General features: G+C 43.5%; 1 protein-coding gene across 1 annotated transcript in view; it reads left to right on the top strand.

Moving 5' to 3' along the window:
- Positions 1-25,535, top strand: part of MYO10 (myosin X) — a 192,869-nt gene that overhangs the window by 153,154 nt on the left and 14,180 nt on the right. The window contains exons 20-29 of the mRNA XM_044426266.1: positions 4,632-4,756; positions 4,874-4,988; positions 7,004-7,110; positions 10,589-10,801; positions 10,992-11,031; positions 11,595-12,491; positions 13,706-13,829; positions 14,885-15,128; positions 17,113-17,208; positions 22,712-22,805. Coding sequence (XP_044282201.1) covers positions 4,632-4,756; positions 4,874-4,988; positions 7,004-7,110; positions 10,589-10,801; positions 10,992-11,031; positions 11,595-12,491; positions 13,706-13,829; positions 14,885-15,128; positions 17,113-17,208; positions 22,712-22,805 — 2,055 coding nt within the window. The remainder of the gene's footprint in view (positions 1-4,631; positions 4,757-4,873; positions 4,989-7,003; positions 7,111-10,588; positions 10,802-10,991; positions 11,032-11,594; positions 12,492-13,705; positions 13,830-14,884; positions 15,129-17,112; positions 17,209-22,711; positions 22,806-25,535) is intronic.

The following is a 25,535-nucleotide window of genomic DNA, read 5'->3' as shown; positions in this document are numbered from 1 at the left end:
TAAGCAAGACCTGGGGGCTTTATAGACTGTTGTGGAATTAGTATCCCAAGCAGAGATAGTCATCAAAACGCATCTCAGTTAGAGTTTACATAGGAAAGCCTACTTATCCAGCACCTGGGGACTGGTTCTTTAATTGTCACTGTTTGTTAGATGCTTTGTGGTCCTTGATTGTTTTACTAGAAAGTGTTTATTTTGGGTATTGTGAAATAATTGCAAGATAACACAGAATATAAAGAAATGGCAAGAAATCATTGGAAGTGTCAAGTTATCTTGTCCTTGGGGTTTTTCCCCAGTGGTCACTACTGTGATACTAGCTTTAACTTAAGCAGGATCAAAACAGATATTTATCAGCTTAAGAGATTATGAGTTTCAGTCACATAAACTCCTAAGTATTTGAAGGCTTAAACTTCACCCTTCTAGAAGATATTCAGTTATGAAAAATAAACATGGAAGTTAAATGGTTGCAAATTATTACCTCAGAGAATGAAACTTCCCAACTTTAGTTTATTACATTTCTGTGCTGCCCAAATAGCTGAAACTTTCTGGGCACTTTATGAAATATTAAAATGTATTTTTAATCCCAGAACCAGTTAAAACCTGTCAAATCTTGGATGCAGAGGAAAGATTCAGTCTGGCACTGGAAGGACAACAGGGTTGGCACCAGGCAAGTCTCCATAGGGAGACATTCTGCATCCAGAGAAGGCCCTTTCCCTTGCTGCCACCCCTCAAACCTCTCCTGAAGGTGGCTTCTGGAGGAGGACCTTAGGTGGCAATCATAACATATGAATTGGGTTATACTAGGACAGATAGTCCCTCAGTTCCAAGCCATGAAAGATTTATGGATCAAGCCTGGCACCTTGAATTAAGCTTGGAAACATAAGCAACCAATAAGAGAGCCAAAATGGACATGATATGTTCAGACCCTCTTGTGGTCCCCTTAAGCCATTTAGCTGCCATATTTTGCACAAGCTTCAGTTTCTGAACCATCATCAAGGAGAGCCCCGTGGACCGTATGTTGCTGTGATCCAGCAGAGGTTACTAAGGCATAGGTTGCAGAAGCCTGGTTATTCCTGTCCTGACGGGGTGTAGACAGGCCACCGGCTGAAGATAGTTGGAGGTATTCCATGCCACTGTGACCACCTGAACCTTCCGTTGACATTGACTCCAGGAGAATCCCCAGACTGCTTCAGGGGGAATGCAGCCTCAAACAGATCTGCTTGAAGATCCTCCATCTAGCATCTCAGTGTTGCCTGGATTGAGTTTCAGTTTATTAAGCCTCATCTAGTCCATCCTTACAGCCAGCCACTGATTTGGCACATCCATAGCCTCACCTGATAAGGGTGAAAAGCATACTGATGGCAGCCCACTCAAAAACTCTGGCTGAGCCAAGCACCAACCTGACCCATCCGTAATGATGAGATGACCCCACTCAGCACTTCATACGGAAGTTGAACAGCATGGGAGACAGAGCTGAACCTCCAGAACTCTATCCTAGAGAATCCATGGGGCTGAGCTATATCTCCCTTGGCTTGTTCTAGGGATCAGCCAGGTTCAGATGACAAAGTGACTTGCTTCTACGAGGGTAACGATGGAAATGCAGCAGTTCACAGCCAGTACACACCAGACAGAGGAAAGAAGAAAGTGTTATTTCCTTTAAGATTGTCCACCTTAAACTGGGCCGTACATATCCAGAATAGCAGCACAGCAAGGAAAATGCTATATAAGTGAAGACCTCCATATTACTCAAGCAAGTGGCCTGAATCACTATGCGATAAGGAACATAAACATTCACACCCACCCACCCACACAAAAGTTGGAAGCTATTCTGACTTGGAGAAAGAATCCTTCTCAGTAGTGAATAATCAGATCCTTGGTGGACAAAACCCATCCCCTGAGCTTTTCCTGAAAGGTATGATAATGCATCTCAACGCTACTATTCTGCAGCTGACCGGTAGCAGTGGCAGTCTTGCTGCAGGAGAAATTGGTTCTGAGGGGAAGGAATAAATTTTCCTGATCTCAGCAGTCCTCCACCAAAAATGACTGAGCAGAAAATGACAAGTTTCGCACATTTTAACTCTCTTTCTTTAGGCTCCATTCCAGGGAGGTGACAGAAGGATGCAACACCTGTACTATATTTTTTTAAAATCTTCTGTTCTCCAAGGTGCGGTGGGGTTCCATCTCCACAGGGCTGAGCACAAGAGGCTCTTTCCCTTGTGTTGCTCATTTGCATGCTTTTCTGTGCAGCCCCCCCTCATCTGATCCCAAAGCCACACCACACTAATTATCCTCAGAAAGGGAGGGGTTTCTATGGCAACTGAGTACTTTTTAAAGCACCAGGAATAGTGTTCATTATTGTTCAGTGTCTTAACAGTGCAGGGAAAAGGTCAGCATGGCAGTTTCTTTCCATATGAATTTTGGCCTCCGTGCTTAAAAGAGTCTGAAATGTGCCTGCGACACTTGTAAAATGGTGAGTGATAACTGATATCACGAGTTTTCGGCTTGCATTTATTGTCTTGGGAAAGGGGCACAGCAGAGTATTTTCATGGGAGAGAAACTTGTGCAAGGGGGGGGGAGCTTCCCACGGAATGATGCTCTCCCCACGCACACTCTTTGATATTGCAAAAGGAGATTTTGACCATTTACAGTAAGTTTTGCAAAATTGTATTTTGTTTTGTTTCATGTCTGAATAGAAATGTTTTATGGACTGAATATAAAACTCGTTTAGTTTGCTACTGGCAGTCAGTCATGACTTCAGTGTGCAGCTCAGATTTCTTCCTCCTTCCCTGTACATTTGGCAATATAACGTTGTGCAATCCTGAAACTGTTTTGGGGGAAAGAGGCGTAAATGGGGAATTTGTGCCAGGTGTTAGAAAATACAATTTATTCCCTATATAGCTGTACATTTCATTGCTATACAAGACATGTCCATTGGAAAATAAAAACAGGACCTGGCCCAGAGAGCTGTAATCATTGGGCAGGAATAACATAAATCCAGTGTATCAAAGCTTTCTCCACTTGCTTCGGTGCCTGACATGATTATACAAAGTCTTTATTGTGCAGCAACATTTTTTTTCTAATTGCATGTGGATATTTTCATCAGATGAGTACAGAAGCAAGTTCATTTAATTAGAGGAGTAGCTCCTGTGGTGAAAGTTAAACATATATAACTTGACACCAGAATTCTGTGTGGCTTTTATTGTGGAAACTGCTTTCATGAAGCTGTGCGGTTTGGTTTTATACTGAGGAAGAATTTGGACTAATCTGTGTGGTTTTCAAGCAGTGGCATTGGGCACAATGATTTGAGCACTGTCTTTGCAGTACAAACGCTTAAACTGGGATTGATTACGACAACCTGGTAACATAAAATTTGACTTCTCTTTAGGATCAATAATTGTAGCAGAGTATCTAAAGTGCACTTTTTCTTCTCACATGAACTCATGCACACAAACACCACAAAATATATGATAATAACCTTAAATTTAAGTGTGTAATTATAAGAACCAGCAATTTGTCGCTTATATTTAGGCTAAAGATTTCTGAGATTAATGATTGTTAATGAAGGTCTTCCCTTAAAACAAAAGAGAGGTAGTTAACAACTGACATAAAAATGCATGTTCCCTCCTTAGAGTAGATTTAAAACCATTTTTCTCTTGATTGTGCATTCTTGACACCAATGTCGTTTGAAGAGGCTGACTGCAGTATTGTAGAATATATTTCATTACTAAAGAAAAGAAAGAATGTAGGATGTTTTCCTATAAGTAAGCCAGATCTCAGGGATTCTTAAGGGAATTAATGTCCATATTTTGCATCAGTGGCATTTGACTTGCAAGTAAGGTTTCATTGCCTTTTGGGAATTCAAATCAAGTTATTTTATTTTTTCCCAGGCTACTGGAATTCCCTTAAGGATGCCACTATATTGTACCATTTCAAGCCTCCGTCACACTGTATCATTATTATCAACAATTTGGAATCACTAAATGGAAATGATAAGAAATAAGGTGGAATTGCAGATTAGCAACATATGAGCGTTACCTCTGTGATTGTCCCTTGGCTTACTGTATTTGCAAACAGAGTTCTTACCTTTTCTTAATTGGTCTTAGTTCTGCACCTTTAACAACAACCAGACTTACGGGTTACACTTTTCTTATGGACTTTCTTCATGAGCTCAGAACACAGTCTGCTGAATTTCTGTATTCTAGACTGCTGCTAGTCATGGAAACAAAGCCAGAAAGGAATCTGGTGGCCTTGTTCTGAAGAGCTTTTTGAACATCTTCCATTTTACATTTTGTATTTGTGTACAGATATACCAGAGCACACCTGTCACAGCTGTCATGGCAGAAAGATGTCATGTGTAACATTTGGTAGGTTAATACTTTCCCCACTCCCCATGGCTGAGATTTTAAAGGGACAATCACTGTCTAGGTGTGTGAGCCCTTCACACTAGACAAGAGTTATGCATAGTTTCAATTCTGGGCATTTCTACCAAAGGACAAAAGTTCAAGCAAGAATCAGCCCTGAAACATACAGTTAAGATACATACAGTTAAGCTAAGCTCATGAGCTTCACAATTAGGAATTTCTGACTTATTGATTAATTATAAATGTGATTAACCCGCTTTACTTTGTTTTCAGATGCCTGACCAGTTTGATCAGAATGTGGTGCTGAACCAGCTGCGTTACTCCGGTATGCTTGAGACTGTGAGGATACGAAGAGCTGGTTTTCCAGTGCGGAGGCCGTTTCAGGATTTTCATAAAAGGTAAGCTTACTTTCTGGGTTTTTTAAAAAAACATATTACACCGGGGGGGGGGGTGTGGTCCAAGAATAACGATAAGAAAGAGAAATGCACATTGTTATTACTGTTCTCTTCCTGCAGATACAAAGTTCTGATGAGAAATTTGACACTTCCTGAAGATATAAAAGGAAAGTGCACTGCTCTGCTTCATTTGTATGATAGCACAAGCACCGAATGGCAGCTTGGAAAATCTAAGGTAGCATAAAATTGAATTGCTAATACAAGACGAGGGCAACAATTAACTTCTCTTCTAGCTGTGGTCCTGTTTGTGTATTAACTCATGGTTCGCACAGCTTGCCAAGTGACTTTGCCTCAGTTCCTAATCCAGCTAAAAGTTAGCAGCTGATGTATTTACATTGGCATTATCAAACAGCAGTAAAAGTGCTTAATTTTTATACCGTGTAGTGCAGTGGAAATACCTCTCAATTTGCTGTTTCTGGACTTTGGACTGCATGTCTCTAAACGCGGGAAACGGTGTTCTTCCTGGCTAAACAGAGTGCCAGTGCCTGCACTCTGACCTCCAACAAAATCAGTTCATTGCCAAACAGGGTGGTCGCCTTTGCACCGCGAGGCAGCTCTGCACATGCTTGGCCATGGTGCATATGAGAAATGCCCCCTTGCTTTTCTACTCGCCTATTTCCCCCATTGTCTCCTGAAGCTATATTTCCAGGCAGGCTTTTTAACCCGATCGCAGAGGAAAACAATATCTGTATACAAGACAGTAGCTTTTCGCCCTAAGAGGAGATGCATCCCTTGAGGGGAAGAAAGTGAGTGTTGGGGAATTGAACACCAATTCGGATGTTACATTTTCTGCCGCAGAATGCTTTATGTTGTTCTCAGATGTCCAAACACATTTTCTATATGCATGTTTCATGAACCTAAGCTGATGTTGCTGTAGCAATCCGCAAATGTAGGTGCCCAGCCATGACATGAAACCCTTGCAAATGGCTGTGAGTCTTTTTTCCCACCTTGAAGCAGAAACCTTTGCATGCATGGAAGGGTAAACTAACACCTCGGAGTGAATGTATTATCTCTAGCAGGGCATGGAGGTTCCAGCTCTCAGCAGTTTCGTGTGAATGGAAGCTTATGTGCCCTTGTCTCTCTTTCCATCTTTTCCTCTCTTTCAGACTGAGATGAGACTTCAGAAGCAAAGTCCTTTCATTAGCACTTAACAGGTTACAAAATAGTATAGATCAGAATAGTGTTCTCTGAGATGCAGGAGAAGCATCTGCCCATGTGAAGAGTTTTGCAGAAAGGTCTTGACTGCACCCTCAGGCTGGCTCTTGCTGCATGAGACCCACACAGTGGGAACGCAGCCCACTCGCTTCACCTGTTATTCCTTTACGGGTCAAGGAACCCTCCTCAGCCCCCTCCCTACCCCACTCCAAAATGTCTCCCTCCCTTTCCCAGTGGACTGGTTCTTGCAGTCTGCCTGCAGTTTGCATTTGCGGTAACCTCCTCAGAATCTGCCAAATCTGTCTATGGAAACAAGAGACTGAGAGCCAGGCACCCTCTCCATAGTAGACCCCCTTTGTGTTGCCCATTTCCCTTTTGTACCTCTGCAGACATTGCTCTGTGGCTGTAGCTGGCTGGGAGATGCAGGGAGTTGCACCTGGAAGGAACCGGACTGGGAAAGCCAGGTCCTTGTTGACATTGCTGCACAGGGCTGTCTGGAAATCAGCCCAGTACTTTCTCCCATGCCCTCTCATATGTTCACATGTATATGTACATGCAAGCATATGGAGCTTCTGCAGCACAGCTTAATGCAAGACTTACTATTGGCCTCACTGCATGCAGCCAACTTTCAGCAATTGGGCCGCACTGAAATGTGATAAGTAAGTCAATAATTAATGTTTTTCCTTATTGGAGCAGATTGCTGCTTAGCAAGCCTTCGTAGCAGCATCTGTGTGTGTGTGTGTGGAGGGGTTGGGGGACTTTTTAAAATCTTGGTTGACTAACATAGTCTTGAAGCTGTGCATGGAGAAGGTCTTGACAGAGCTGTGGATCTGGATTTGACCTGTCTCTTCCTGTGGATGAAGCAAATGGCCCTTAATAAGGAGAAAAGTGGCTCCACCTTGAGGGCAGATATCAATTTGTCTACAATAGCCTTAGCCTCCTTGGTCTGAAATATTCCAGATGACTGTATCTTTGTAAGTCACATTACAATGACACTACGAAACCCCCTTTGCTTTCATTTTTGCAATGCTTAAGGTGTTTCTTCGTGAATCTCTGGAACACAAGCTGGAAAAAGAGCGAGAGATAGAGGCTGGCAAAGCAGCCATGGTCATCCGAGCGCATGTCTTGGGCTACATGGCACGGTACGTAACTGGAGCTGTATTCGACTCAGCCAGGCTGATAGGCAGTCTAATTCAGTATTGTCAGATCTGTCCAGCAAGCTGGGGCCATAAACTCACTTCAGCCAGACTTCCTGTGCTCTGCTACTTGAGATAGGGTAAGATTTAGTAGTATATTGAGTAGGGCGACCATTGGTGCCATCACAGCAGAAACTACACCTTCTCACGACATTGTGTGGTGGGCATGACACTTAATCACTTAACTGCATGCGTCAGGCTCTTCTTGCTTGGAGTCAGTCTTTGAAAGCCACAGACTGTCACTGTCTGTCTCTCTTTCCAAAATGTTCTCCCTTGGATATGGAAATGTGCATGCTTTGATCCTGATAGGCAACTTTCTCAGGAATAATTCGATGAAGACACAAAGTCCTGCTATATTAGCCTATTTCTAGGGGACATTCTGTTCTCAGGTGGTGGTCTAGGGGCCAAAAGTGTATGTTGCCACTTATACTAACTCCCTGCTGGATGGCCAGGCTCTGTAAATCTACCAGGCATTTCAAGTATTATGCATTTGTGTGTTTTAGTATTTTCTTAACTGAAAATCTATTACTTTAAGTTCCTGCTATGTCTTTTTTTTTAGCTTCTATATTGATGGTGGCTTTAGCATTTGTAATCTCCGTTCATTATGGTCTGCTCTTTAGTTCAGTTTTATGCAGTTTATTTTAATGTTTTAAAACTAGATTTGTGCAGTAACTGGAGGATCACTTTAGATATTTAATAAAAGTACAAAATAAATTTAAAAGTTGATGCCACTTGGAGAAAGTGCCACATAGTTACGGAGCTCATACTTTCACATATTGTAAGGACATTACATGAAGACGCCAATGAGATGTATCAGTACAATGTGTAACCTGTTCTTCTTCCGCCTTCAGAATATTTTTCACTATCATGCAGAGTCTGGTACAACAGGTGGGTTTGCATGCCATGGCAACCCATCATGCAAATACGCTATGCAGGAACAACCCACGGTGCACCCCAGAGATGACTGGGCTCATGGTGTGCTGTCCCCTGCCTCCTTCCCTCTCAGTCCTCCACATGGAATCTCAGGGGAGTTGGCAAGTAAAGGCCTCTTTTCCCAGATTCAGCTGAAAATTCTTTTGCACTTCCCACAATTTTTCCCCTTTCCCCTTTTTTCATGATCTCTGAGGTAACATCCAGTGACAACAAAGTTCCCATAAAGCATGTTGTAGGGGCTGTCACTTTTTAGTGCAAGAAATCTGTGTAAATGTTTTTGTTTCTTTTTTTTTAAATAGCCAGTTCTGAGACAATACTTGGAGGCATCCAAAATGGCAGTCCTTCCATGGACAATGCCGTGGGATGTGTTTGCTGTCAGAGTTGCAGCAGCCAGCACCCATGATCGTTGACACGTATTGGCTGCAAATAGGTTTATTTGTTAACTGTGTATTCTTTTGACAGCTGTCAAAAGGTGGGCCGTCAAGGAAAAATAAAGCTGCAAGGGATGTTTGCAGGGATTGGAGGCTTCCCCCTCACCTTTCCCAATGAGATTATCAGGATTTTTAGTCGTCGTCGTCCCCCTGCCCCGTCATATGCTGGGCATCCCCTCCCAAGCAAGACAGTATCTCCAGCACTTCTTGTAAGAGTCTTTATTCTACACAGGAAACCTAAGCATTCACAAGCCTTTGAGCATACACAAGAAGTATTGATGCCTCTCTGCCCCACTTTACCCAAAGCTTTGCTTATGAACCCCTTGGGTCTCTGGAAAGCGAGGCGCTGTGAAAGCGCAGGCACCTGCCTTCCGAACTCTGAGCCCCTGATTGGTCCAGCCAATGACGAGCCCTCGGGTCCATGTCTTCAGGAGGCTCATGCTCTCCCTCCAGGAACTCTCCTCCCCCCCCCCATCCTTAGTCAGTCTTATTCCCACAAGCAGGAGGGAGACTGGGCCCTGTGGGTATCCTTGAGCTACTTTCATCCAGGGCCAGTGGAGACTGGCATGGCAGAGGGGAGTTGCGGTTGTGGGCCTCTCTGTTACCACAACAATTCCGTTAGCAGAGTGTGAGCTCTGAGCCTGATCTGGTTCAGCCAGCTCCCCACCATCCTCCGAGTCTGAGCCGTCAGTCCCACCAGAACTGCCTGTGCCTGGGAATCTCATCAGCGCACGTGTGCACAACACCACCATAGTTCCCAGTGCCCCACTTTGCCCAAGGGTCACTGAGCCGTGGACCGTCATGGCAGTCATCCAGACAAGCGCCACAAAGATGGGGAGAGGGTGTTGCCACTCCTTTCAAGCAGCTTGCCTGCTGCTTCCACTTCGCACAATGAGGTCAGTTGCCTGACAATCCATCATCAGTAGAACAAGATATGAGTTGTTGGGGTGGCTTGCTGCCCACAAACAAGCCACCCTGTGCAAACACAACCACCCACTGTAGCTAGCAATCCACCACAGGCTGTCGTGTCACACAAAGCCAATTCATAACCTACATAAGATGGTCTCTGCGTGATTTGTGCCCTGTGCGCTGTATGTAGGATGTGGCATCTCAAGGAGATGTGCTGGCTTAGAAATGCTCCGCATCATGTGGAAGAGCCCTGTGATGACTGAGTCTACATTTGACAAGAGTGCTAGGAAAAAAGCCATCATGAGAGGATTTTTCTTCCAGATCTTCTCTAAGCAACACATGGGTGGCCTGGTGATTTACTCCATCTGAATATTCGCTTTGGTTTTTGGTTGTGACTTGCAAAGCACTTACTTGGATGTGGTCCACATTTTATTTATGCTCTCAGGAGAAAGAAAATGTGAAGGGTTGTAGTTTTAGTGTCTTTGCAGTGGCAGAAGGAAGGAAATAGCAACTGAGAAGAGCAAGCCATTTAGCTTACTCCCCCCACCCCCCAGGAACAAAAGAACAATGGAATGAGGTGACTGAATTATGACACTTTATTTGCTTACTGAATGCCATGCATTATGTGCTAGAGCCTGAGCAGTGGATGCCATCTGTTGACTCCCTTCATAAGTCAACAGAGGATTGTTCAGTGGCTGTTTGTGCAATGAGGTCATTTCTTCTCATTTGTATATTAGATCTGTATATTAGACCTATATATCTTCGAGAGTATTTTTCTTTTAAGAGCAAAACTTCTTTTCTTAAGGACAAAAGCCACCTTCCAATTTCAACTTCCTTTCTTTGTGTCAGGAATTACATGTCAAACAACATCGATGGGTTATGAATAGATGCTTTTGGTCAGCGATATCAAAATGTGTTTGCTTAAGCAAGATGCATCTTTTTCTCTTGTAAAGGAAACAGAGCTGAGTTTAGGAGAACAGTAGCTTGAACCACAGTGAAGAGTTTTCTTGGAGCTGAGCTAATATTGCTGCCCAGAAGCCTTCCTGAAGTGCTTGGATTACTTTAATTTATGCCCATATTAATGGTTCTGGTAGCCAGTTCATCGCCCCTTCACACAGAGACATCTCTATCTTATTTCTGTCTTATTTCAGAAAGCACTACAGAAAGGTCCTTTACTACGTGGTCATCATACAGAAGAACTACAGAGCTTTCTACTTACGGAGGAAATACCAGCTCCTAAGGAAAGCAGCCATCACCTTCCAGAAACAGCTCCGAGGCCAGCTTGCCCGCCGTGTCTTCAAACAGCTGTTGGAGGAAAAACGGCAGCGAGAGGAGGAGCAGAAGAGAAAGGAGGAGGAGGAAAGGTGTGGCATATATTATCAGTTCTTTTTATCTGGTAGACAACTTTGCTTTCATGAAAAATAGCTACAGCAACTTTTAAAATTGTGTTCAGGTATTGTTGAGCACATGGTATTTAAAATCCCCCTAGATCCACCCCTAACTATGCCTTCATTTTGATTTCTTTGTTTCTAACGTTTTGTATTACCGTTTTAGAAAGAGACAAAAACAGGAAGCAGAACGTCTTGCTCGGCAGGTAAAAGAAAATGTTGCTTTTTTCTGATGGAATAACTTTTATTGCAGATTAATATTTGGTGGAGGGGATTTTCTCTGGGAATCAGCACTAATTGCAAGAGAACTCGACAACATTGTTGGTCTCTGATTTCTGCACCGTGCCTCTCTTTTTCTGGCAAGGTTTTAAGCACTGAAACGTAGGACTGACCAAATTGGCCACCTGTGTTGTTCTGTCCTACTGCCCCCTCTCTAATGTGTCTCATACTTTGCTGCACGTGCCAGTGCTGCTGTGTGGGGTTCGATGACCTTCGGGATGGGAGTGAGAAGGCCAAGAAATGTAGAATATAATGCTTTCCAGAGGATACGGGGCATATGGGGTGGGGGCTCCTTGTGGGACTGCTAGTTTGAGCAGCAGGCCAGCATTTCCTAAGAAATGTACTTCACCCTCAGGGTCGTATGCAGGGAGCTTTGTGCAGCTGAATGTAATGCTGTTTTGACAAATTTCCTCTACAAAAGAGGGAGGGGAGTTCTTCAGGGGGACCATGGTGGAAGAACGCCGTAGAAACGTGTGTTTCTCAAATGCAGGCAGAGGAGGAGAGGCGGCAGCGAGAACTGGCAGCTCTTCAGAAGGCCCGACAAGAAGAAGAGCTAAAGCGAGAGCTGGAGAAGCAAAAGGAAAACAAGCAGGTCGAAGAGATCTTGCGCCTGGAAAAAGAGATTGAAGACCTGCAGCGCATGAAGGAGCAGCAAGAACTGTCGCTGACAGAGGCTTCGCTGCAGAGGCTGCAGCAGCTCCGAGATGAGGAACTGAAACGCTTGGAGGACGAGGCCTGCCGGGCAGCACAGGAGTTCCTGGAGTCCCTGAATTTTGATGAGATTGATGAATGTGTCCGAAACATTGAGAGGACGCTGTCTGTGGGTGGCGGGTTCTGTGCAGAGCTGAGTGATTTGACTGGCACCGGAGGCACCGAGAAACCCAATTTTAACTTCAGCCAGCCGTACCCCGAGGAGGAGGTCGACGAGGGCTTTGAAGCAGACGACGACGCTTTTAAGGATTCACCTAACCCGAGTGAGCATGGCCACTCTGACCAAAGGACAAGCGGCATCAGGACGAGCGATGACTCCTCAGAAGAAGATCCGTACATGAATGATACCGTAGTGCCGACAAGTCCTGCTGCCGGCAGCAGCACTCTCATTCCTTCTAGCCAAGATGCTCTCAGCCACTCCTCCAGCGGTGAATCCACGTACTGCATGCCAGAAAATGTATCCTGCAGGCCCCAGGATTCTTCAGACCTAATTTCTCCTGAGGGGGACTATGATTATGACCAGGATGATTATGAAGACGGCGCCATCACATCTGGAAGCAGCGTGACCTTTTCCAACTCTCACAGTAGTCAGTGGTCTCCCGACTACCGCTATTCTGTGGGGACATACAACAGTTCTGGAGCATACAGGTTTAGTTCTGAGGGAGCTCAGTCTTCTGTAAGTATTGCTTTCTTTGCCATTACACATACTCTGAGAAAGACTAAGTAATATTAAGATACCTTTGCTTCTGTGCAATATGATCAAATTGATGTAGCGCAGTTGTCTCTGTCAAGGCCTGCTCTTCCTTAACAACCCATGGATCAAAATAGCTTTTGCACCAACTTCGTCCATGTTTTGCTAGGGGATCCTTCTCATCATTTGTGGCCCTTCAGTCTTTACAAGTGCACAAAAGAGAATCAAAAGCTTACATGAAAAACCACCAACCTATTTCAAGTGCAAACTTCACTTAACTGCAAGATTCAGTGTATCCATATGCACACACATGCTCATATAAATTGTTGAAATTAATTTCCTGGCGCTGACTGTGGTGGCCATAAGCATCTGTGCTGTGACTTCATAGCCCTACATTTCTGGGACTTAACAAATTGATGAAATTTTTCCCAGAACTATAAATGTCACAACAGAGGAGCACCATGAAAGCCTCGCCTGATGTTGAGCAGTCATCATGAAGAAGACTTTGGGCCAAGGAGAATGAAAGTGTCTGAAAGATTCAGCTTCAATAAAATGAGCATTTTCTAACATGTAATATGTAGTGTTTACAGACACAGATGAGGAGTTCTGTGCCTCAGCTCTGAAGTTGATTTCTGCCCCTACCAACAAAGCTTATAAAAGATACCTTCTTACCTTGTGTATGGTTTAAATAACTTACACTTCTTTATCATGAAGGGGGGGTTTAGAATTAAAGTAGCTATTCTGCAATCATACTTAAGTGAATTTGTTGCCTATCAAAAGAAAAAAGCAGAGGTTTAATTTTAATTAGCATGAATGAAGCAACATATGGCTGACAGATTCTATTTTGCAGAAGCAAGGCAAACTATTAACGATTCTATATGATTTTTTTTCTGTGTTCCTCTTCTTTTTAAAAAAATGTTTGTATTCTAGAGGGGGATTTGTGTATGAGCTATGGAACATTTAATATAATGTCTGAATGGGAAGGACCAATTTAGACGTTATACACACTTTGAGGAATTGCACCTGAGAAATGGGTACTTCCTTCCCTTCTTCCTTGACTGTGTGGAAGAGTGAAGAATCAGACAGGGAGATCCTCAGAATACATAGCAATGGCATCTGAACAGTTCTCGAGTTTGATGAAAACATACCAAGTTTTGCTGTTTTATAAGCTGATTCCCTGTGCTGCGTTGATCTTTCAGTTTGAGGACAGTGAGGAAGATTTTGACTCCAGGTTCGATACGGATGATGAACTTTCATATCGGAGAGATTCGGTCTACAGCTGTGTCAGCCTTCCCTATTTCCACAGCTTTTTGTACATGAAAGGTATGGAACAGTCCAAAGGAACTGAAATGGCCAAAATAAGGCGCTCGTTCTTAGGTGTTGAGCACTCCACTTCCTCTTGGATAGTAAACTAGCAGAAATTATAATAATAGGGAGCCCTTCTAATAGGCTTTCAATGAAAATGATGCCTTTCTACAAGGCATCCTTGGTAAACGATCACAGCTTTGTTCATTTTGTCTCATTTGTCCACACTTCTTACGATGCATGTTCTGAAGAGCCGGCTATTCCAAGGTAGCCTAGAAATGCAAAAGGAATAACCTACTCGAAGGAGAAGATAATTGTTGACCATTGTGAAGTTGATCCATTTTAAACTTTGGCAAAACACGTTTCGGAATGCCTAAACCTGCCTGAGTGTGGCAGGAAAAAGCTGTAGAGGGTCTTTAATGGTGTGTTTTTCCAGTGTTCCCTGAGGAGCAATATGTTTTCACCTATACGGGGATTATGTTGTGCTTGGATAAAAGCTATGTATACACGGTTCTGTCCTGCATCTCTGCATCGTGTACTTGTAAGAATGGTGGGCCTGTCAGCCCCTCTGCCAGAGGGATGTTCTGTCAAGGCACCTGGCTTCTGGAACATGTGGAGTGAGGGAGGCTGTTCTTGGGGTTATGCTTATTGGCAGAAGGATTCACTCACCAGGTGGAGTAGGGGAGAGCAGGCAGAGGTGAGCGAAGAAAAGCAAGAGAAAGAGGCTGAGCTGGACCGCTTTCTCCGATCCTAGTCAGTCGAGTGGGGGCAGCTTCAAACTCTTGTTAAATACAGCACAGGCGTGTTTGTTTTTAGCCATACACTACTACTTGTTGATTGCCTAGATTCATGGCTTTCAATTTATGCTTCTGAGGACCCAGGGCTCCCTCAGAAGAGTCTTGGGGTTCCCTGATGAGACATGGCAATGATTTTTGCAAGCATACCTCAAAGAAAAGTCATTCATCAGTTGCATTCCCCCAAGGCATAGACCTTTAGAGGAGCACTGGACGTGCTTTCGAATAAATCCTTGTTTTAAAACCTTTCTTCTCTCTCCCATCCTCTCCCTCTTACAGGTGGCTTGATAAATACGTGGAAGCGCCGTTGGTGTGTCTTAAAAGATGAAACCTTCTTATGGTTCCGCTCAAAACAGGAAGCTCTGAAGCAAGGCTGGTTGCATAAGAAAGGTGGGGGATCATCCACACTTTCCAGAAGAAACTGGAAGAAACGCTGGTTTGTCCTACGGCAATCCCGGCTGATGTATTTTGAGAACGATAGTGAAGAAAAGCTCAAAGGAACACTTGAAATTCGAACAGCCAAGTAAGTACAGCTCTTCAAGGCATCCAAGGTGGCCTCTTCAACATCTTCAGAGGAAGGATCTGCCAGGTAGTCTGCTCCAGATCCTTTGGGGACCAGGCTGCTTCTCTGCTCAGCTTGAGCTATGAATTCAGCCTAAGTCTACGGTCAGGATAAAGGCTATCTCTAGAGGAGAAGGGAAGATGGTACCGTGTTTCCCCGAAAATAAGACCTAACCGGAAAATAAGCCCTAGCATGATTTTTCAGGATACTCGTAATATAAGCCCTACCCCAAAAATATAAGCACCAGTTAAGATCATCAGCCAGATGGGTGGGAAAACACGGTAGTGCATCTGTTGCAACACACGCTAGACGTGTTGAATTATACAATAATAATGTTAATATATAATTAAATATAAATAAATAATATTATTGACATTAATACTTGAAATAAATTATAATATCCATTATAATTATTTGTAAATACTGAAGCTGCGCCTTTGGACGAGAGGTAAATGCCTGTGTAAACAGATGAATGCGAGACATTGCCAATCAGAGTACAGACACAACGCACGACTAACGTCAATACGCCGTGTGTTGTAACAAACGTACTTAATGCATGGATACAAAATGCAGGATGGGTGTAAAAAGAAAGAGCTGTTCTACCGTGTGCAAGAAAGGAATCGTGGAGGACTCCCAGGGCAAGAATCTTACAGCTTTCGTATGAAAAAATAAGACATCACCCTAGTGCCCTAGTGCGTCTTTTGGAGGAAAGATTAATATAAGACCCGGTCATGGAATAGCTGCATGAGGCCTAATGCTAGAGCAGGGTGGGCAGCGAGGGTCTGACTCTGCTCCTGAGCCCACTGAGGCACTGCCCGCTCCTCTGTTGATACCCTAGTGACTGTCACATGTTCAAAGCAAAGTGATGGCCGCCACGTGCTGCCATCTGAATCTCCCATGAATGCCTCCCGTAGGGTGGCCTTGTGTCCTTTTCACAGATGACAGACTCCTCTGTTTGAATGGCAATCTAGCCCAAGCCTGGTTTAATGATAAAGAACCATCGGGGGAAGAGTGAGGCCTTAAAGCTGCCCATCAGCAGGTAGCACCTGGACACAGCACCTGGAGCTGGCACACAGGTGTCTGCATTTGCATCTATGCATATAAATACACATAGGCATGTTTATGCAAATTGACGCCCACTTTTTGTGACGCATTTCCTCTCCTTTGGCAATTCGTAAGTGGCCACTGCTGCTCTTGGGCAAGATTTAAATGTAATAATAATAATAATAATAATAATAATAATAATACTTGTCCTTTGTGACTAGCCGTGCCTCCCACCGGAGCAATTTTGTGTCAGTGCCCAAGGGAGCTTGTCAAATTGCCAGTTATGCACCTGGGTCCAAAAAGTTTCCCTGTCCTTGTACTAGAGTGTTGTGTGAACAAAAGAAAATTAAATCCAACACGTATTTTTCAATTGTGCAAGCAAAACATGTAAATGGCTATAAAACCTACCTGGAACAGCACGACACTGACTCCTTTTTGGCACTTACTTAAGTATTTGCTAAGCAGCTGCTTTGCTTTTCACCTCAGGGGAGGGGTTCATTAGAGTCTAAGCAGAATTTAGCTCCTGCTGAAATTGAAAAGATTGAAGTCATGGTGAATTTGTCCCATCAGTTTTATTGGGACCTAAATTCAATCAACCTATTCCAGCCCTTGATTGTTTGGAACCAAGCTTCTCTTCAGCTTAGTGTCCAGTTTAAACATCTTTTGAACTGCAGTGGCCGATGGCAGACACAGATCAAAGCAATAGCTAAAGAAAACTGAGAATAATATTTAGCAAATCTACAGTTAAAAACCTATATGGACAGAATGCATAGACAGAGGCCTGCATGAGAAGAGGGAGAAATGGTCTCTAGACATTTTAACTTGATTTTTTTTTGTGGGGGGTGGGGTATATCAAGGACTTGTCAGTATGAACATGTTGTACTTCTACCTTCAATTTCAGAGATATCATTGATAACACTAACAAAGAAAATGGGATTGACATTGTCATGGAAGATCGGACCTATCATTTGATTGCTGAGTCACCGGAAGATGCAAGGTAAACACTTCAGCCTTCTTTGAGTTATAAGTACTTTCATCCTTTTGGGTGTATACTTTTTAATTCCATTTGGTCAGCTCGAAAATTGCTCTTGCATCTGTCACTTGTGCTGCCACCACCATCACCGACAGAACCGTGTTTTCAGGTGTAGTTCCACTGCCTGTTTTCCAGGTATCCATGACTAAGATTTTCAATTGATGCTTGTGGGAAAATAACTGTTAAAGTGCTATACTCTGTAAACCTCTGTCTGGTCTTTTTTCCTGTTCATATTTTCTAGTTGCCAATCAGAATAAAAAAGATTCTCGCACATTTGTGCATGATAATTGTAGTTCACACAAGAGATAACTGAAGGATTTGTCAAATAGAATAGTGCGCAAGTGCTTTTTTAACCTCGCTAATCAGAAGCTTAAAAGCTTCAGGAGTGGAGAGAGACCATTCAGGATAATGGAATAAATGCTAATATTGCACTTAAGTCACAAGAGGAAACTAACATTTTTCAGAGTTTCAGGTTAGGAATTTTTTTTCCTTAGATCTCAGCCACTGCAAATGGAGCAATGATTTCCCTTAAGGTGTTTAAAGAACACCTTTCTTTCTAGTGGTCCGATTCTGTTGAAATCCCCAAGTTTCTTTAATTGCACTTGGTAATGTTCAGAAATATAAGTCTCAGACTGGTTTTTCCCTTTTTATCATCATGCCTGAAAAGAAATCTGCTGATGTGCCAACAAAATTTACTGGTGTTTAAGGTCACTTTTTTCCGATGACACGCAGACCTGCTCTTTTTCCAAAACATTAAGGTAATTTTGTGCATTTCAAAGTGTGTGTAGTGTACACAATGCACACATTCCAGGTTCATGTCATTTTCTTTATTTATCTTTCCATGAAACACTGTCCTTCTGAAATTAAAAGGTCTTGGGCTGAAAATCGGACTGTTGAATTGTTCAAACCTTCTGGCTACGGGGCTGAATCTTGTCCTGCCCATTTTTTTCCAGAAAAAGAAATGAGGGGAGAGCGGTCAAATTATTGCTTTCCTGATGCTTTCCTGATGCTGGTGCAGCTCCGTGAGAGTGCGCTAAGCTTTGCTTCCCTCATATTTTATTGGCATGAGAAGAAAGATTAAAAGACAAAACTGAAATGCTGATGTAGCCATCCCGTTTATGAAACCTGGCCACCAGTGTTGTTCTCTGGAGGATTTTGCCTCCCTAGCTCTCCAGATTCTTATCTCTTTTAGCCAAAGCAAACATGTAAGCAGGAAAAAACTGTGCTGCAGAGTTAGATTTCTCTCTTTCTCATCCTTCTTTGCTTTCAAGAAGTGTGCTTTTGTTTTTCATGCAGTTGACTACATAAGGTGTATCCAACTTACAGATACATAATATATTGTATTGAAATATATAGATTACTAAGTGCTGGCCTTAGCCTATCACATATACAAATGATTATATGTCATCAATAAAAAGAAATAAACAATGGAAAGTCATTATAAACACATGAACTTAGATTATCCAGGAGTAAGTAGAAAGTTTCAGATTTGTTAATACTTAATAACAAAGAGATAAGCCCAACTAGTCTGGCCAGCCAAATGACCAGAAGAAGTTAAAAAGTGCAGATGGTATTTTGGAAATGGAAATAATCATCCATGTTGTTTGTCCCAAAGCATGTGGCTACTGGATCATGGAACTTCCTTGCTACCTTGCCTAACAACCATTGGCCCTCTTCCAAATGTTCTAGTATTTTTAAAACTCCATATATTGACTATTGGTCATCTTGTGTCAATGAATTATAGGCATTAATATGTGTTGCATGGAAATTGCCTCTTTGTTTGTTATGCCAAGTCAGTACCTTTAAATTACCTTGACCATGCATATTTATTTAATAGATTCATATACTTCTGAACATGCTTCAAAATATCTTCCATATATGAAGGCTGAACAGAAGGGGTCTAACAGTGCTGTTTGGCTTGACTCCTGTGTTATTGGAAAAGTTGCCAGAAGAGTTAGCTATTATCTGTCCAAGGACCAGTGTAAAGTGCCATAAACAGAAGGATTATATACAAGTTAATGTTTAGGTGATTCAACTTGGACTATAATTGTTCTCTGTTTACTGAATCAAAAGCCCCTTTCAGATTTAGAAATGAAGAAAATACTCTTTTTCTGCCTAATCATTAGAAATCAATCTTCCTTGATAAAATGGGATGTATTGGATGGCCTTGAGCAAATCATTCTTGTCTCCACCTAACTCACAACACAGGTTTGTTGTGAGGATAAAATGAACTCTTTGTCAGTGACCCATGGGCTCCTTGAAAGAAAATTTGAATACAGGATGGGACAAAATGTCAGTATACCTAATCAACCATGTCCACTAATGAAATGGAGAAGCATGTCAGATGTCAAAGCTGAAATGAGGAATTGAGGTTCCTTTATAAAAAGAATATCATGGAGAGTTAATGCCAAGATGGTGAGCAAATGAACTGCAGCATAATCTGGCATGGGAAGAAATAATCCCAGTTATGCAGTGTTGGGCTATGCAGTCATTTTTGTTTCAGACATTAGAAACCCAGGAACAGAGAGAGTCAGAAGGGGTCTCCTGGACCATCTAGTCTGACCTTTGGCTCCAGCCGACTCCACTCATAACATGCCTACCATGTGCATGTTCAGCCTATCCTTAAACACCGATGGGGCTTCAGCCACCTCCTGTGGAAGCCCATTCCATGCCCTAGGGATCCTAACCATCAGGAAGTACTTCCTGGCATCCACCCTAAATCTTGGTTCCCTGAGCTTTGCTCCATTGGAATGGCTCCTGCCCTCCACTGCAGGGGGAAACGGTCACAACCCACCTCTGCATGACACCTCCTCACATACCTGTGTGTCGCTAACAGGTCCCCTCTGAGTCTCCTCTTCTCCAGTCTGAAAAGACCCAGTTCCCTCAGTCTCTCCTCATATGGCTTACCCTGCAAACCAACCACGATCCTTGTGGCCCTTCGCTGTACTGATTCCAAGCTTGCTATATCCCTCTTGTAATGGGGAGCCAAGAAGTGAACACAATACTCCAGCTGCGGGTGCACCAGAGTTGTATAGAGTGGCAGTAATACATCTCTCAATCTAGAAGTCACACTTTGGGCTATGCAACCAAGGGTGGCTTTCGCTCTCTTGGCCACCGCATCACACTGCTGGCTCTTGTTTCGTGTATCGTCAACCAGCACCCTGATATCCTTTCCATAAGTGCTGCTCTCCAGCCATTTGTCCCCAAACCTGTACTTATGACACCCTTCCTATGCTCCAAGTGCAAGACCTTGCACTTACCTGCATTGAATGCCATCCCGTTGTCCCCTGCCCACTTCCATAGTCTGTCCAAATCCTTTTGGATTCAGAGTACTTGCTCCTCAGTTGTGGCCACTGCCCCCATTTTAGTGTGGTCTGTGAATTTGATCCGCAGGCTTGTCACTCCCTCTTCCAGGTAATTGATGAAAAGATGAACAGGATTGGTCACAGGACAGAGCCCTGGGGGACCCCACTCATCACCGACTGCCCTCCCAATAATTCCCCACTAATAGTTACCCTCTGCTTTTGGTTCATCAGCCATGCCCTAATCCATCGGACAGTGCATCAGTCTATCCCAAAACTCCTCGATTTCCCAACCAGGATTTCATGCGGCACTTTGTCAAAGGCCTTGGTGAAATCTGGGTAAACCACATCCACTGCATCCCCCCCATTTAGCCACCTATACCCCCTCCCCTCTTTCCTTTCCTATCCTTTCTAAACAGGTGATACCCTTCTATGTTTACATTCTAATCTTGCCTTTCATCCCACCAAGTTTCCATGATCCCCACCAGGTCATACCCTCCTATTCCCAGGAGAGCTTCAAGCTCTTCCTGCTTATTACCCATCCTCCTAGCACTGGTATACATGCATCTCAGCTCCTTCCCACAGATCCCTTTTTTAGTTAATGCCGTGAACATCAGCTCCAAGTGGTGCAGATATTTAAAAAGCAAGTTTAGACATTTTGAGTGGTTTGGGGTTGAGAATTTTTGGGTTGTAGTAAGTTACAGGTATGTATATTCTCACACGGCCATACACTGGCATTTAGCTGCTTGGAAAATTAATGAAATCGATAAAGGAAGGTGTTGGATAAGTGGAGAACAAAAAGATTTTTTTCACATGCGATGCAATGCGTGAAGTCTATAAATATCAGAGCACAGTGATTCATTTAGTAAAATGTTTCAGGTTACAGTGAGGCTGGACCCTTTCAATAGTTGCATTTTCTTAAAAAATGACCTCTGTTGAATAGTTGCATTCATTATATATTCTCATATGTTTTGCCAAAATTTGGAACTAAGGTAAGGGTTAATAAGAAAAAAAATGAGAATCATTTGAATATTAGTGGACCCCATTTCTGAGGAACCCATAAAATATAAAGTAATTTTGAGACATGTTTTATGCATTGAATGAATTGTGTGTGGAGGTTTGGATATGCACTCTTGTTGTATGCCGTATCCTGAGGATTATCATTGTCCGAGAAGGCTTCAATGGAACAGAGATGCTCCTGTAGAATTAGTGATGTGTCCATTTGTAATAAAGGGGTTTCACACTTGTTGTTGTTGTTGTTGTTGTTGTTAGTTGCGAAGTCGTGTCCGACCCATCGCAACCCCATGAACAACATTCCTCCAGGCCTTCCTGTCCTCCACCATCCCCCAGAGTCCACCTAAGCTCACACCAACTGCTTCGGTGACTCCATCTAGCCACCTCATCCTCTGCCGTCCCCTTCTTCTTTTGCCATCTTTTGTTCCCAGCATTAGGCTCTTCTCCAGGGACTCCTTCCTTCTCATTAGGTGGCCAAAGTATTTGAGTTTAATCTTCACTATCTGGCCTTCTGAAGAGCAGTCAGGGTTGATCTCCTCTAGGACTGACCGGTTGGATCGCCTTGCGGTCCAAGGGACTCGCATGAGTCTCCTCCAGCACCACAATTCAAAGGCCTCAATCCTTTGGCGCTCACCCTTCCTTATGGTCCAGCTTTACAGCCATACATTGCAACTGGGAAAACCGTAGCCTTGACTATATGCACTTTTGTTGGCAGGGAGATGTCTCTGCTTTTTAGTATGCTGTCTAGATTTTCCATAGCTTTCCTCCCAAGGAGCAAGCATCTTTTAATTTCTTGGGTGCAGTCCCCGTCTGTGGTGATCTTGGAGCCCAGGAAAATAAAATCTGTCACTATCACACTTGTAATAATTAAAATTATTTCAATGTCATAATGGCATATAGACTGAAAATGGAGGTGAGTGGATTTAAAGCTGAAACCCAACAATCTCTATTTTGTATTTTGGCTTCAAGGGATTGAAACTGTTTAGAAGCTAATTAATAATGGCCTGCCAGAAACATGCATATCCTTCCAGGAGAAATTAATCAGCTCAGCGAACGTTGTTTCATATCAACACAGTAAGAAAAGCAGTCTACTAGAATGAGAGATGTTTATGCTGATCTTTCTCTTCTTCCTTCCCTCCCTGTCCCTGCAGTCAGTGGTTCAGTGTCTTGAGTCAGGTCCACGCGTCCACAGAGCAGGAGATCAGAGAAATGCATGACGAGCAGGCTAATCCACAGAACGCCGTGGTAAGTCAACCCCAGCAGTGTACCTGTTTAGGATCAGACTATCCTGGGGAATAGTGAGGATTTATCTCTGGCAACCCAGTTTCTTTTGTATGTCCCCAATGTTATTTTGGCAGTTGGTTGGGTGAATCCCACTGCTCCCTTTTGCCAGGGTGGAGGTTGGCTAGCTATTGTGAGGGCTTCTCTTTGGCATCCGTGTGGCAAAGCTAACACGGCCTGCTTTGCACACTGAGGTTAAGTGACACCACAGCAAGGATGGGATTTAATAACCTGAGCGCCACATGCACATGCCGCTCCAGGTGGGCATGCAGGCCACCTCTAGAAATTTGGGGATGGGTGGACTGGGAGATGCTGTTGGGAAAGGCAGTGGAAACCATCCAAACAGATGTTGGCTTGGACATCCAGTGCCATTGCCAGACAGATGTTGGCTTGGACACCCAGTGCCGTTGCCGCAACGCAAAGCAGCTTATCCAGCGGATCACACAGGATGGGAGCTAAATGTGCTTGCACTAGGCTCCCTTCTCCCTTGCACAGAAAGATTTCAAGAAATGGCACAGCCCTTGTGTGAGGATTAAGCAGTCCTTGCGTGGCCCTCACTTGCCGGGTTCTCATGCCATGTCATGGGTTGGATGTGTTTTCTGGCACCTGCAAGTGCCATCGATCTCCATGGGCTAAATGCCCCATCACAAACTGTGGGGTGTCATTCACACCTGGTCAGTTCGTCTCATCTGGCTGCTGGTTGCCATCCAGGCCCAATTCAAAGTGCCCGCATTGGTTTATTTATTTATTTGACTTGAATGCTGCACCCTTTTAGCCATAAGACTTTCTGGGCAGCTCACAACAGTAGTTAAAATAATGCAGTTAACAATGCATTTAACAACATGTAATAAAGAATAAAGGGCCAACAATAAAAGACTAAAATCAATAAATAAAAGGTAAACGCATTAAAAGGGACATCTGGAAGTAAACGCTCAATAAATCAGATTATTTAAAACAGCTTTGAGTAAAATAGAATAAGAGTATACATCAATACATCCAGTAAAAATTGTCTGGCAGCTAAAATCATAAAGCGACAGCAACAGAATAAACAGTTATAAAACCAGTAAAACTAAATCAACTAATCCCTCCCCCCAAAAAAATAATGGTTATAAAAAAGAAAGGTTTTTAATTGGTGTCTAAAAGAATAGAGGGATGACGTCAAGGGGATCTCAAACGGAAGTGAGTTCACAAGCAGGGGGCAACCATTTCCCCTTTACTTGTGGGGAGGGATACAAAGGAGAGCCCTGGAAGTGATGGGGCTGGTACATGGGGCAGTGGGCATTCTTTCAGATATCCTGGCCCCAAGCTGTTCAGGACTTCATATGCTATTGCAAGTGGCTTGAATTGAGCCATGCGGCAACTGGCAGCCAGTGTAGCCTGCGAGAGACTGGCGGGAAGCGTTCATGAAGGCCTGTCCTCGTCAGCGGACATGCTGCCCAGTTTTGAACAAGTTGCGATGTTCAGACTGTTTTCAAAGGCGGCCATTCATAGAGAACGTTACAGTTTACCAGGCACAAGGTTACAATCGTAAACATACTTACATAACATACAAAGCCCTAGAATCATAGAATCACAGAATAGTAGAGCTGGAAGGGGCCATGAAGGCCATCGAGTCCAACACCCTGCTGGTGCAGGACACCAAGTTACACTGTCCCACTCAGATGGCTGTCCAGTTTCTTTTTGAGTGTTTCTTGTGTGGGAGAGCCCACCACCTCTCCAGGCAGCTGGATCCACTGTCCTATTGCTCTGACAGTGAGGAAGCACTTCCTGATATCTAGCCTGAATCTGGGTTGTCGCAACTTGAACTGATTATTCTGTGTCCTCCACCCCGGTATCAATGGGAAGAGATATTGATATCATGTTCCCCCTCGCTCTTCTCAACCCTGAACATGCCCATTTCTCTCAGTCTCTCCTCACAGGGAAATGTTTCCAAACTGTGGATCATTTTTGTTGCCCTCCTCTGGACCCTTTCTAATTTTCCTGCATCTTTCTTAAACCTTGGTGCTCAGAATAGGACACAAGTATTCCAGATGAGGTCAGACTAGTGAGGAGTATAGAAGAACTACTGCTTCTTATGATTTGGAAGTAATACTTCCGTTAATGCACCTCAAAATAGCATTTGCCTTTTTGGCAGCTGCATCGCATTGTTGGTTCATGTTTAGCCTATTGTCCACAATTACTCTGAGATCTTTTTCTTTTTCAGTTCTGTTGAGCCACACATTCACCATCTTGTATCGATGCTTTTGGTTTCTTTTCTTTCTTTTCCAGCATGTACTTCCTCTTGATTGCAGATTTCCTTGTGGGAGAAGACTGAGGCGAAGTAGGAATTGAGCGCCTCTGCCTTTTCCTTGTCATCTGTTATCACTCTGCCATCCACTTTAAGTAGCTGGACACCCTTCTCTTCCTCACGCCTTTTGTACTGGATGTATCTGATGAAGGCTTTCTTGTTCTTAGCATCCCTTGCTGTTCTCAGTTCATTTCCTGCTTTAGCCTTCCTATGTTATTCCTGCAATTCCTTGCTATTTGTTTCTATCCTTCCTTTGTGGCCTGGCCCTGCTTTCACTTGCTTTACATGTTCTTTTTTGCTTTCAGGCTGTCACTTAACTTTTTATGGAGCCACGTGGGCTTCCTCTGCTGTCTTCTATACCTTTTTCTTGATGGAATTGTTTGTAGCTGTGCTTGGAGAATCTTCCT

This window comes from Varanus komodoensis, unplaced genomic scaffold (genome assembly GCF_004798865.1).
Source record: "Varanus komodoensis strain SLA01 unplaced genomic scaffold, ASM479886v1 scaffold17, whole genome shotgun sequence".
Lineage (NCBI taxonomy): Eukaryota > Metazoa > Chordata > Lepidosauria > Squamata > Varanidae > Varanus > Varanus komodoensis.
Note: the sequence above shows the minus strand (reverse complement) of the source record. Positions and strands in the feature narration are given on the sequence as shown.